The sequence below is a fragment of the Peromyscus californicus genome, unplaced genomic scaffold (genome assembly GCF_007827085.1).
Source record: "Peromyscus californicus insignis strain IS unplaced genomic scaffold, ASM782708v3 Scaffold_19__1_contigs__length_69161282, whole genome shotgun sequence".
NCBI lineage: Eukaryota > Metazoa > Chordata > Mammalia > Rodentia > Cricetidae > Peromyscus > Peromyscus californicus.
Genome location: NW_026294491.1, coordinates 33,511,738 through 33,523,995, shown reverse-complemented (window position 1 = coordinate 33,523,995; position 12,258 = coordinate 33,511,738). Strand labels below are relative to the sequence as shown.

General features: G+C 43.2%; 1 protein-coding gene across 1 annotated transcript in view; it reads left to right on the top strand.

Moving 5' to 3' along the window:
- The window catches only part of Slc9a2 (solute carrier family 9 member A2), an 87,272-nt gene that overhangs the window by 55,233 nt on the left and 19,781 nt on the right, over positions 1 to 12,258 (top strand). The window contains exons 4-5 of the mRNA XM_052745002.1: positions 3,463 to 3,680; positions 4,393 to 4,595. Of these exons, the coding sequence (XP_052600962.1) occupies positions 3,463 to 3,680; positions 4,393 to 4,595 (421 nt within the window). The remainder of the gene's footprint in view (positions 1 to 3,462; positions 3,681 to 4,392; positions 4,596 to 12,258) is intronic.

Genomic DNA, 12,258 nt, shown 5'->3' with positions numbered 1-12,258 from the left:
CTGATTGTGACCGGGTTTGAGCTGCAATTCCACCAGAACAGCAAAATCTATGTGGTGTGGAAACACCCTCCAGTCACTGATTGAGTAGCCATGGACATTGGGTTTACATGGTTAGACCAGAATGGCAATATTTGGAAACTTTGGTCCAACCCCTCCCATGCATCAGCATTGTAGATGAACAGGTACTTCCCAAGCAAGGTGCTTCTGGGTACCAGGACTACAGTAGTCCTCCAATGTGTTCCTCCTCGTGAAGTGATTTGGGGAAGCAAAACTGCTCCATTATAGTCAGGGTCTGCCCAGCATGGACATCTCTCCTGGTCATGTGAGTGATACAGCATAACAGAATATAATCCACTTGTTATTCCTATGTCAAGGCTACACTCTCAATAGCAGCTGAATGACTGGTGTTTGTTGAGTTGCTTCCCATCATGAACTAAATATTAATTTTTGCCTTCATCATGTACTTATTGCTTAAGTAATAAGGAGATCATGATTGGGGAGGGTTGAGTAGCACATGTACACAGCACTATTCTAGTCTTGCAAAAATGTTTTTCAAACGATGATTGAAAACTTTTAAAGCCACGAAGAGAAGGAATTGAGAGTGGGCTGAAGAACCACAGAGCTTCAACTGGATAGTGGGTGCTGTTTTCCTTTAAAAATAAAAGTAACTGAGGGAAATGGGGTAAGGAGCACTTGGTATTCATTATTCTCCATATTTGTCAATATTTAAACATCTCCTTGAAGCATGCTGCCCATAGGATTAGAATGTTTTTAAGAAGTAGTATGGCCATTATCAATGGTACTTTCAACCTTAAAGAGAAGCTCATCTGTTCCTGTTGCTGGGACTCTCTTCCCTATAAAAGGCTGTGATCCAGAAAATGTGTAATTTACTGAAGCCTTTTGCCTCCTTATTTTGTACTAGGGAATCTCAACTTCTGAAAAACTGATTTTAAAAATTCAAGTAAGCTGAGCCTGGAGGTGTAGACCTGTCAATCCAGCACCCTAGAGGCTGAGGCAGGAGGACTGGAAATCCAAGGCTGGCCCATGCACTAGAGAAAATTCACATCCAACCTAAGCAGCTTAGTGAGCCTCTGTCTGGAAATTACAAATGTGCTGTCAGTGAAGCTCAGGGGTGAGTGCTTGCCTAGTGTGCAAAATCCTGGGGTTCAATCCCCAGTTACTTCGGGCCACCTTAAGTAAAAAAGCACGAAAAGATCTAGATTTCTGAGATGTAAATAACCAAAGGCACCCAAAGTCTTCTACATCCTGATTTATAGAACTTGCTCATAACTGACATTCTAAGATAAATGGGACATTGCAGATGAGATTTAACTAGGTTCTTGAGATGGGGAAATTACAATAATAATAATAATAATAATCAGATGGGCTTGGTGTAATCACAGGACCCTTATGAGAGGGAGTTAATCATTGTCACAATCGGGAACGTTAGAGGCAGAGTGATGTGGCCACAAGCCAAAGATTTTAAGCAGACTCTAGAAGGTAGAGCAGAAAAAAGGACAGATTCTCCTTGGAAGCTTCCAGAAGGAGCACAGCTCCATCAACATCTTGATATTATTTTTAGCCCAGTTAAAATTAATTTTGATTTGGACTTATAGAAATGAGATGATAAAATGGACTGTGAAGCTCTAATTTCTTACAGTAGAAATAGGAAACAAATACAGATAGCCTTATGCTTGAGAGTAGAGGGCTCAGAGCTTGACAAGAAGTGGACACTACCTCTCCCCCAAGACAGATGGGCTCACTAAGAACTCCCAGAAGTGAGGGTCAGGTCAACAACAGCACTGGCTTCCATCAGACTCCCTGGTTGAGCACTGGGGCACCACCATTTACTAGCTGTGAAATCTTGAGTCCACCTTTGTTCTCCCGTTTATGAAAGTGGGGGTGATAATAGAACTTGCCTCATAAACAGGTTATGAGGATTAGCTGACACAACCCATACAAAGTGTTTACTCAGTCCCTGGCTCCTAGGAAGGCTTCTCCAAACATGAACCAGGATTGAATAAACTCTCAGCAATGCAGAGGCTTTGCCGTGTTTGCGGCTGCTCAGTTTTATTAGCTTGTTCAAAAGGCCACCCTTTCTTTGGGAAACTGCATGAATTACACATTCTTCACCCATATAAATCTATAAGAAACACTTTCCTTGTTCTGGCGGTGGTAGTAACATTGTGTCTAAATGCAGAATCCTTGCAAAGGTGGGGTGTTTGTTTTGTTTTTTAATATAAAAACAAGATAAAAACATTTATGTGAGGAATGGGTATGTTTGTTGCAAGGGCACAGGCTTGTGACTACCTGCTGGCTCTGATCTCAGAGCATCTGGGCTTTGATTATTCAACTGTCCCATGCCGTAAGAGGACGCTTTCCTTACAAACAATTGTCTCGAGTTAAGGAAGACCACTGTACACTGTGGGCCATGCCACCATGCACACTGTGTTGGGGTGGCCCTGGAGTTGAATCAGATCCTCTGTGACTGAAAGTTGCTTTATGACTTGGCTCTCACTCAGTGGAAGCTCACTAGAGTCCCATTGTTCTGTTTTGCCCTTCAGTTCATTCTCATAATGAAGTCCTCTTGCACTATATCGGGACTGTACCTCTTCATAGAGGACTTGGTATATGCTGTCACCTGCGTCACATTACATTTCCATCTTTGGGTGGCATTTAAGTTGGTTGGGGGTGATATCCTGGGCTGATACGAACTTGTGTGCCCATGGGGCAGACAGCAGTCAAGAACACGGAGTGCTTTGCAGGTGATGGGCAGCCGAGGTATGAGGTGGGTGCCAGATGGAGTGAGGGAAGGATGTGAAAGTTGCGCTCCAGCGAGGCAAGTGCATGAGGAATGTGAGTGCCCCCCTTGCCAGTGTGTATCTGATCTGACCTTTTCCCAAGGTATGCCAAGATGCCGTGTCAAAACAGCTACCCTAGGAGGGATAGCGAAGGGCACAAAGTTGTGAGGAAAACACTAGAGGAAAGAAACAGAAACTTCCTGTACTTAGAAATTCTTGGAGCCTATTTTGAATTTCATAGAAGCAGACACCACAGACTAGTTGAAATGACATCCAGTTATATGGAGAGGGGTGCGGTGAGGAAGACGAGCAGGGGGGAAGCCGGGTGAAGCCTGAGAGAGAGTGTAGGATTTTACGTTGTAGTTCAAGGTTTTTATAGAACGTAGGAATAAAGTCAGAGAAGTGCTTTTATAGGATGAGAGTGGGTTTCAAATTACTTTGGACTTTTAAAATTTAGGATGCTCAAAGGAGGGTTGATGGTGATGGTGACCATGGATTGTCAGAGCATATGGATGTCAGGCGATGAACAGAACGTACAGGGATTATTTAGGGCTCCAGGCAAGCAGAAGGCAGAGTGATTGTTTCATGCTTAGGAGCTGACCCTGGTATTCTGACTGTGGCGGAGGCTGTGATCACATAGAAGCTGCATCTTTCCCTCTAGAATCACAGCATGTGCCATGACAATGAATAAGTATGTGGAAGAGAACGTGTCTCAGAAGTCCTACACGACCATCAAGTACTTCATGAAGATGCTGAGCAGCGTGAGCGAGACCTTGATCTTCATCTTCATGGGCGTGTCCACCGTTGGGAAGAACCACGAGTGGAACTGGGCATTCGTCTGCTTCACCCTGGCCTTCTGTCTGATCTGGCGAGCACTGGGTAGGGGACAGTCATTTGTTCAGTCAGTGACAATGACCCAATGGGACTTCTTTCTGCTGCAGCTGCCTGTTTGTCTGCTCTTCTTCTTCTTCCTCCTCCTCCTCTTCTTCTTCTTTTCTTCTTCTTCTTCTTCTTCTTCTTCTTCTTCTTCTTCTTCTTCTTCTTCTTCTTCTTCTTCCTCTTCTTCTTCTCCTTCTCCTTCTTCTTTTCTTCTTCTTCTTTTCCCCTTCTTCTTCTCCTCCTCTTCTTCTTCTTCCTCTTCCTCCTCCTCCTCTTCCTCTTTCTCTTCCCCCTCCTCTTCTTCTTCTTCTCCTCCTTCTCCTTCTTCTTCCCCTGTTCTCCTCTTTTCCCTTTCCTGTTCTTTTTCCACTGACTTCTCCTTTTCTTCCTAACCTTGTTCTTTTCCCCATCTGATTTTTCTCTCTCCCTATTTTCTTTGTGTTTCTATATTCTTTCTAAGCTTTTATTGTAGATAAAATTAGTCTCTCTTTACATCTCTAATTCTGATGGGTACAAGCATGGGTACAAGCATGAAACGATAGGACCAAGGACCCAAGAGTCCCCAGGATTCGCAGGATGGGGTGGGAGGTGGGGTACACACTTTGCACAGTCTCCGAGACTCAGGGGTTCAGAAGCCCAGGTCTGTCCCTATCTGTCCCTGTCTGCCCATATTCACACAGTCTGCTCCCTCTGGTTCTCTTTTTGTCCACAGGTGTCTTTGTCCTGACTCAAGTGATTAACTGGTTCCGGACCATTCCCCTGACCTTCAAGGACCAGTTCATCATTGCCTACGGAGGGCTCCGAGGTGCCATCTGTTTCGCCCTGGTCTTCCTCCTCCCTGCTAATGTGTTTCCCCGAAAGAAGCTGTTCATCACGGCCGCCATTGTCGTTATATTCTTCACTGTCTTCATCCTGGTGAGTGCAGCTATTTCTTCTAGAAAAGTCTCCCCCTTCCTCAGGAGGAAATAAGTACTTTCTGGTCACCCAAGTGAATGCTGGTGGTTTGAGGCAAAGTGGCATAGGTGTGTTGAAGCTTTGGGAGTCACCCGAACAAGGAACATGATATTTCCTGTCTGGGTTCATGTGTTGGATGGTACAGGACATTACAAGAGTCCAGTTTGGTCACTTGGCCCCCACAGAGGAAACAGGTATTTAAGGAAACTCAGCTCGGGGATTTGTGTTTACTCCTGGAAACTGACAAAGTGCATGCCCTAGCCCTAATCCTTGTCATTTGCCTTGCTCTCCGACCTGGTAAATGTACTTGCTAAGTGCTGGTTGTGAGCCATGACCTTCCAGCAGCTATTTGACAAGAGTTGGCTGCTGACAGGGCTTTGCCTGGAACAGGGAATAGTGAGCCCAGCAGATTGTGGGGAAGCAGTAAGCATGGTTCATCCGTCTTTATAACTTATAATTATATGCCAGCTCTCAGGAGATTATATTCTGTGCATATTCATTTAACAAATATGAGTTTGTTCTGTGACATGCACTGCTGTTAAGAATTTAGAATTCTCACCAGAGCAAAATATAAGAATATACCCCTGTCTCTGCAGAACTTCCGTTCTTGTCAGGGCTTAGGGGAGGGTGGTATAAGCTGGGAGAGAAACTTGATAAAATATGGAATATCCTTAAAGGGGGAAGATACTATACAATAAATAAGACAGAGATCAGGAATGAAGAGGGTGACATAGGCAGAGGGTAGTTTACAACTCTAAATTGATGGTCACAGAAGGGAAAAGTGGGGAATATGACATTTGAGCAAAGGCCAGTAAGAGGCGGAGGTCTTAGCCAAGGTGGAGGACATTCCAGGCACAAGTGCTGAGGGAGATCTTGTTTCCTGGATGTGGAATGTTCTTGGCCAGAGTATAGGGTGGGCTAGAGTAACAGAGGCTATGTTGGAGGCTTGTATTACGTAGGGCTGTGAAGAGCCATATAAGGAGCTTCACTTCTCCAAAGGAAGGAACACAAAGCAGAGGCCAAGGCAAGTTGAATACAGGCCCTGATGGTGGCCGGAAGAGAGGAAAGATCCTTTTGTACATTCTGACCATGGAGCCCACAGGATCTCTCCAGATGTGATGAATGTGGGGAAAGAGGAGGCTTCACTGACTCCCAGGGCTGACTGAGGGGAAGGATGGACTTGCCTTCAAGTAAGGAGAGATCTGTGAGACCAGAACTAGAGATTGGCAGTTCAATTACAGGCTTGTTGGGCTTGAGATGTCTGTGAGACTTACAAGTGCAGACACTGGCTGGGCAGGTATGAAGAGTTCAAGTTCAGTAAAGAGGCCGGTCCTCAGCTGATGGTATCTGAATCCACAGAATGGGATGGGATGTCGAGAGCGTGAATATGGACATTAAAGAAACAGAAAGGTACCAAGAGTGAGCCCTGAGGCAACCTGACCTTAAGTCTTGGGCAGGGAAGAAGACAGTCATGGAGACTAACATGTGATTTTCATTGTGTGTAACCATCTTCAAGGGCTTCCTAAATACCTTACCCACAGTGTCATCTCGAGTATTTGTTCCTTTAACTGTCAGAACTGTTCTCTGCAACATAACTTCAGGAGCTCATTGTTCCTGGTTTTTGGGTAGGGAAAGTAAGGCCTAGAAATTGAAGTTAAACAGTTTTGTGAAATTTATCAGTACCAGATGGGTCTTTACCATGAGCTGAGACTCTGCAAGAAAGCCAGGTGTGAAATAACACTCAGCATTGAATCCCATGTAGATTCTTCTAGTCAGTTCTCCACAAGACAGCTTTGCTTGTGCTAGGGCCAATGTGAAGACAGTGGGCTTTGTGGAATCCTGGCCATGGATGCTCAGGATGCTCATGGATCCTGTCAGTTTGAGAGATGGCACTTTCCCTTCCAACCTCTGTCATCCACACCTCCATAATGCTGCTTCCCTTCACAACTCAGGGTGGTGAGCATGTCAGGTGCCAGGTTAGAGATTTCCTATGTGTGTCATCTCATTTCATTCCCCAAACAAACCTCTGAGACAAAGACCGGCATCACCTCCCAGGAGCAAACTCATCCTCAAAGAAGCAAACGACCCCAGGGTGAAGTGCTGAGCCTGGGGCTGGAAGAAGCCATTCGCTATTTAGCACCCCTGGTTCACGGAAAGAAAGCAGTGTTTGCTAGGTTATGGATATATGTGAGTGATGGTGAGCCTATGTGCAGAGAAAGACAGTCTTAGGAGATTCCACTGCTGTGTTAGCATCACGGTGCACCTGCACAAACCCACTTACACACCCAAGCTTTGATATAGCCTATTTTAACGTGAAGTTTCTTTGAAGCATTGTTTTGTGATGGTAAGGCACCAGTACACACACTGGCTTAGACCTATGCAGAATCAAGACCGTCGGTATCCCTGTGTCTATTCCTTTCTATTTGTCTCACTGAGAGATCTTCAGGGACAAGAGCCTCCATGGAGCTGTCACCCTCATTGATAACAATGCTTTCTGGAGTCCTTTGGAGCACCTGCCTGAGGTTGAGTACAGGGATCTACTTTTATGGGTACAAGGAGTTTGTTCTCAAGTAACGGTGAAAGTATGGTACAGAATACAAGTGGATGAACAGTGTAGAGTAGTCATTGTTGCTGTCAAGTGTGAAGTGCGGTACATAGCTATACAGGGCACACATTTAGACAGCCGGCAATCCAGTAGCTCCATTTGCCCCGGTCTCACCACACACAGGTGAGTGAGGCTTTCTGTTCTGGAGTTACAAGGGCTATGGTATCACTGCTAGAGCGTCTCGCCTTCCTGTTGTACACAAGGCCTATTGTTGGTCACATGACACACGTGTGAGACTTTCATTTCAGTTACCGCTGTACTGCAGCACTAAGACTCCTATTGACTTGAATCCCCTCCTTGTTTTTAGAAGATGCCACATATCCTCTGTGTACTGAGGGGAGGAGCATTCCCCTGACTTCACCTTTTCTCTCCAGTGTTTATGGGACATTTGCAACAGGCCATTCAAGTTTCTCTGTAGTTGGTTTTATTTTACTCTTTGGGAGCCCACCCCACCCAGCCCCCAAATAAATACATGGAGACTTTTCCTTACGTATGAATGCCTGGCCTTAGCTTTGCTTGTTTCTAGCCAGCTTTTTTCTAACTTAAGTTATCCCATTTCCCTTTAATTACATTTTGTTTCTGGGCTTTTTACCTTTCTTTATTCTGTATATCTCTTCTTTCTTACTCTGAGGCTGGCTGTGTGGCTGTGGGGCTGACCTCTGGTGTCCTCCTCTCCTCCTGTTCTTACTTCTTCCTCTTCACTCTCTTCCCAGATTTCTCTTCCTATTTATTCTCTCTGCCTGGCAGCCCTGCCTATTCCTCTCTCCTGTTGAGCTATTGGCCGTTCAGCTCTTTATTAGACCAAGCGTGTGTTTTAGACAGGCAAAGTAATATAGCTTTACAGCGTTAAACAAATGCAACATAAAAGAATGCAACACATCTTTGTATCATTAAATAAACATTCCACAGCATAAAAAAAATGTAACATGTCTTAAACTAATATTCCACAACATTGGGATAAAATGTGACACAAAGTAATTTTATCTCTTGGATTTTCACCTCCCACAGTTGCCTAGGGTAGAATATACGTGGATACAGACCAGAAGGGGCCAGCCATTTTTCTCTTCTTTCAAGACCCACTGAATACCTTGCCATCACCTAAGGCCCTCCTAGCTGCACAGTGTGTTAGTACAAAGGGGCTGCTCCTTCCAGAACAGATGCTGTCATCCCACAGTACCAGGCACAAAAATAGAATTGTATAACCTTAGTGGGATGAGGAGCTAGGTCACTGGGAGAGGACCACAGTCCCCAGCACAAGTACTCAAGTGCCTAGAATACAAAGCCAGTCCTCTGCCTCAGACACCACAGGCTTGGTGCAATTATAGAATACAACTGGTGTGACTTCATAGAAATATGCTAATTAAAGATAGGACACATCATATAATTTTAATAGTTTTTACTCATTAGTCTTATCAAACATAAAAATACAAATCTAGCCAGGCAGTGGTGGCACACACCTTTAATCTCAGCACTCGGGAGGCAGAGGCAGATGGATTTCTGTGAGTTTGAGGCCAGCCTGGGCTACAGAGTGAGTTCCAGGAAAGGCACAAAGTTACACAGAAAAACCCGGTCTCGAAAAACCAAAAAAAAAAAAATCTGTAGTCAGAACATTCCGTATAAAAAAAAAAGTATTAAAAATAAATGCCATCAGTCATGGAATGTATGTATAGATGATTTCTGTTAACACATTAATACCGAGTTATCAATAATTTTGGCCTATTTGAAGTTGAGACTAAATCAAGAAATAAATGTAAATTATCAATTACCTACATTATATGCCTTTGCATGCACTTTGTTTTGTTTTGTTTTTTGAGACAAGGTCTCACTGTGTAGTATCGGCTGGCCTAGAACTCAGTTTGTAGACAAGGTAAACCTCATATTCACAGAGCTCTGTCTGCCTCTGCCTCCTAAGTGGTGGGATCAAAGACATGTACAATGTGTATGAATATTTGATATTTAATATTATGGACAACTTGTTCTTTTGATTTGTAACAAATCAGAAGTGGGAATCTAAATTTATCTCTTTGCTGACTTGTAGCAACAGTCCCAGGCAACAAGCTATGCTGAACAGCACCACTCTAGACTTTCATATCCTATGCCTTAGGCTATTATCAATGACACTACAGTAAACTTGTAGAACTTAAGACACCTTGGATAGACAATATTGGCCAAAAAAAATCTACAGTTAGCAAAGTCTTTTGTGGACGTGACGATGAATCTAAGGTATGAAAGACGGTTGGTGAATCCAAGGTATGAAGGATGTGAAACCAGCTAGCGTCTGGGCAAATAACATTCAAGGTAGAAGAAAGAGGTGGCACAAAATCCTGAAACAGAAAATGCTCAGAACAGGAATGATGATCCAGATGACCACACTGCAGCAGGTAGATGAAAGCACACATTGCTGAGTTCAGAAAGCAGAGGTAGAGTGTGCTTTTAACTGAAGGCTATTGAGAAGCGCTTGTAGCAGGAGAATGGCATGCCTTGAACAGGTATCACTGGCTCTTGGATGGGAGACAAAAATAGAAGCTGGGAGACTGCTGTGGGTGCTTGTGCATGTAGGTAAAGGTGTGTAAAGGTCCTAATGGAGAAGAAGGGACTCAGGCAACCGACAGACAGTAGGAACCATGCACTGGCTGCTTTGAGTATGGTGAACATGTCAAGCTGACTAACCCTCTGTTGAAGATGCATTTTAGGGTTCAGTTTTGAGACCATGCTAGTGCACCCAGGCCAGTCTTTCCCATTATAAACTAAAGGATCACTTGGTCAAGTTCGTTCTGATGGTCATAGGGAAGGAGTGGCCATAGTTCCCCCGTTTCTGGCCATGTTCCTTCCCTGTTCCAGTGTGGGCATACCACTTGACTATGACCCCTTCCCTTCCCTCTCATACTACCCTCATCAGTGTTTCTCCAGACACTACAATCACATACATGCCCATGCATGCACACACCGATTTATACTGCCAACCTTCAAAAAGAAAGAATTTTTTTTTCCTTTCAAATCAGAATCTATTAGTGAAATAAACCTAGAGAGAAATACTTTGGGTTTTTGAGATAAGATTTCCTCTATGTAACATCCCTGGCTGTCCTGGAACTCACTTTGTAGCCCAGGCTGCCCTCAAACTCATAGAGATCTGCCTGCCTCTGTCTCCTGAGTGCTGGATTTAAAGACATGTGCCATCACAGAGTACCTAGTTACAAATCCATGCATAAAATTGTGCCTTTAAAATAGAACACCTATTCTTCTCCAAATGACAGCTTTTATGTTGCTGGACCCATTATTCAAGTTTAAGAATTATTTATTTGTGCATGAGTACTTTGTGTGTGGATGTTTGTGCACCACATACATGCATGCCTGGTACTCTCACAGACCAGGAGAGGGCATCAAATCCCCTGGAACTTGAGTTACAAACAGTTATGAGATGCCGTGTGAGTGCTGGGAATGAAACCTGGGTCTTCTGTAAGAGCTACTGGTGCTCTTAACCACTGGGCCATTTCTACCCCCCCTCAATTATTAAATATTAAGATCTATTTCCCTTTCCTTACTTTATAATTTCTTGAAGGATAAATTCTTTCAGTCTGATATATCAAGTTAAGACTGACTTCAAAAATAGGTTACATGTGACATGACTTATTATTTATCATAATTTGTCATGATAATTTAAACATTGCTCAAATCATGTTGCTAATTTGAGTAGCACATTATCATGCCACTGAATGTAGCATTACTTATGGAATAGCAAATGAGTAAACAATCTTGATTTCTAGACATCTGAGTTCATTTTCATTTCAATAAAACCAGTAATGTTATTTATGTACAATATGACCCCGTTGCTCATGGTTTAAAATTATATTACAAACTGTGGGGTGCAGAGCACAAAATGAGACTTGAATAGGGCCAACCTGATCTGGTCTTTTGACCTTGTTCCATGTAAGTTCTATCAGCCTCAGTTTACCTAGCTGTGGGGTATACATTGTGAGATCGCCCTCTCAGGTTTTGTAGGGGAATATGTATATACGGTATAATACCTGACATTGAGTTTTGACCTCATGATTTCATGTAAAATATTAGGCTAAACAATAATAGAAGAGAAAAGTTGACATCTTTCCATATACTTCAATTTGAGCAGAAAGATAGGGTACCATAATCATTATTTAGTTATCCTTTCAGTCATGCTGAAGATCCCAAGAATTCTATAAACCCGTTCAATAGCTATCTGGAAGTGAATGAAGTAGATGTAAAAACAGCAACCCATCAGCTCTCTGTCGCCATTGCCCGTTGATGATGTAATGCACATCCTTGTGCAGACTGTGAAGCAAGCAGGTGGGTAGTGACACCAGTCTGCTGGTTCAGAGACAGGAGACTTTATTATTCACGGTAGAAGCAGTAGCTAGAACATTGTGTGGCTTTGTGTCAATTTTCCCTAGCCCTTGGTTCCATAGAGGTGATACAAAGGGCCCATGAAGGACATATGCATGTGTAATAGTCTGCTTTATAGGAGAGCAACAGAGATTAGGAATTTATCACTGTCTGTGGAGGGTGATGTTATTTTATTTCTCAAGATTGTTCATTGCTGGCACCCTCAGGAATGCCCCTGGTAAAAGACTCTTTGTACAAGCAAGAACATGCAGATGCTCAGGATCCATGGTGCCCTGAGTAATAAATATTTCCTGACTATGTCTGCCAAACTGAATTGATGGTGCCCCCTATTTTATAGACATTGTGGGGACTCTGGAATGTGCTTCATTTTGTTAATAAATCACTAGGTTTAATTAATATGACAATACCAACTGGGAAGAATTCCATAGAAATCAGGATATTTAATATAGTCCTTAATAAAATGAGTAAAATGATCCATTATTTTTAAAGGGAAAATTATATGGTGAACAATTTAGGATGTGTGTTGCCCAGTGCTGTTGACTGAGCAATCAGGGTTAATTTAGTGATGAACAATTCGGGGGATTATTAAGTCTGTGGGGTGGAAAATAATTTCTCTATAGCTATCCAGAAGTCTATGATCTG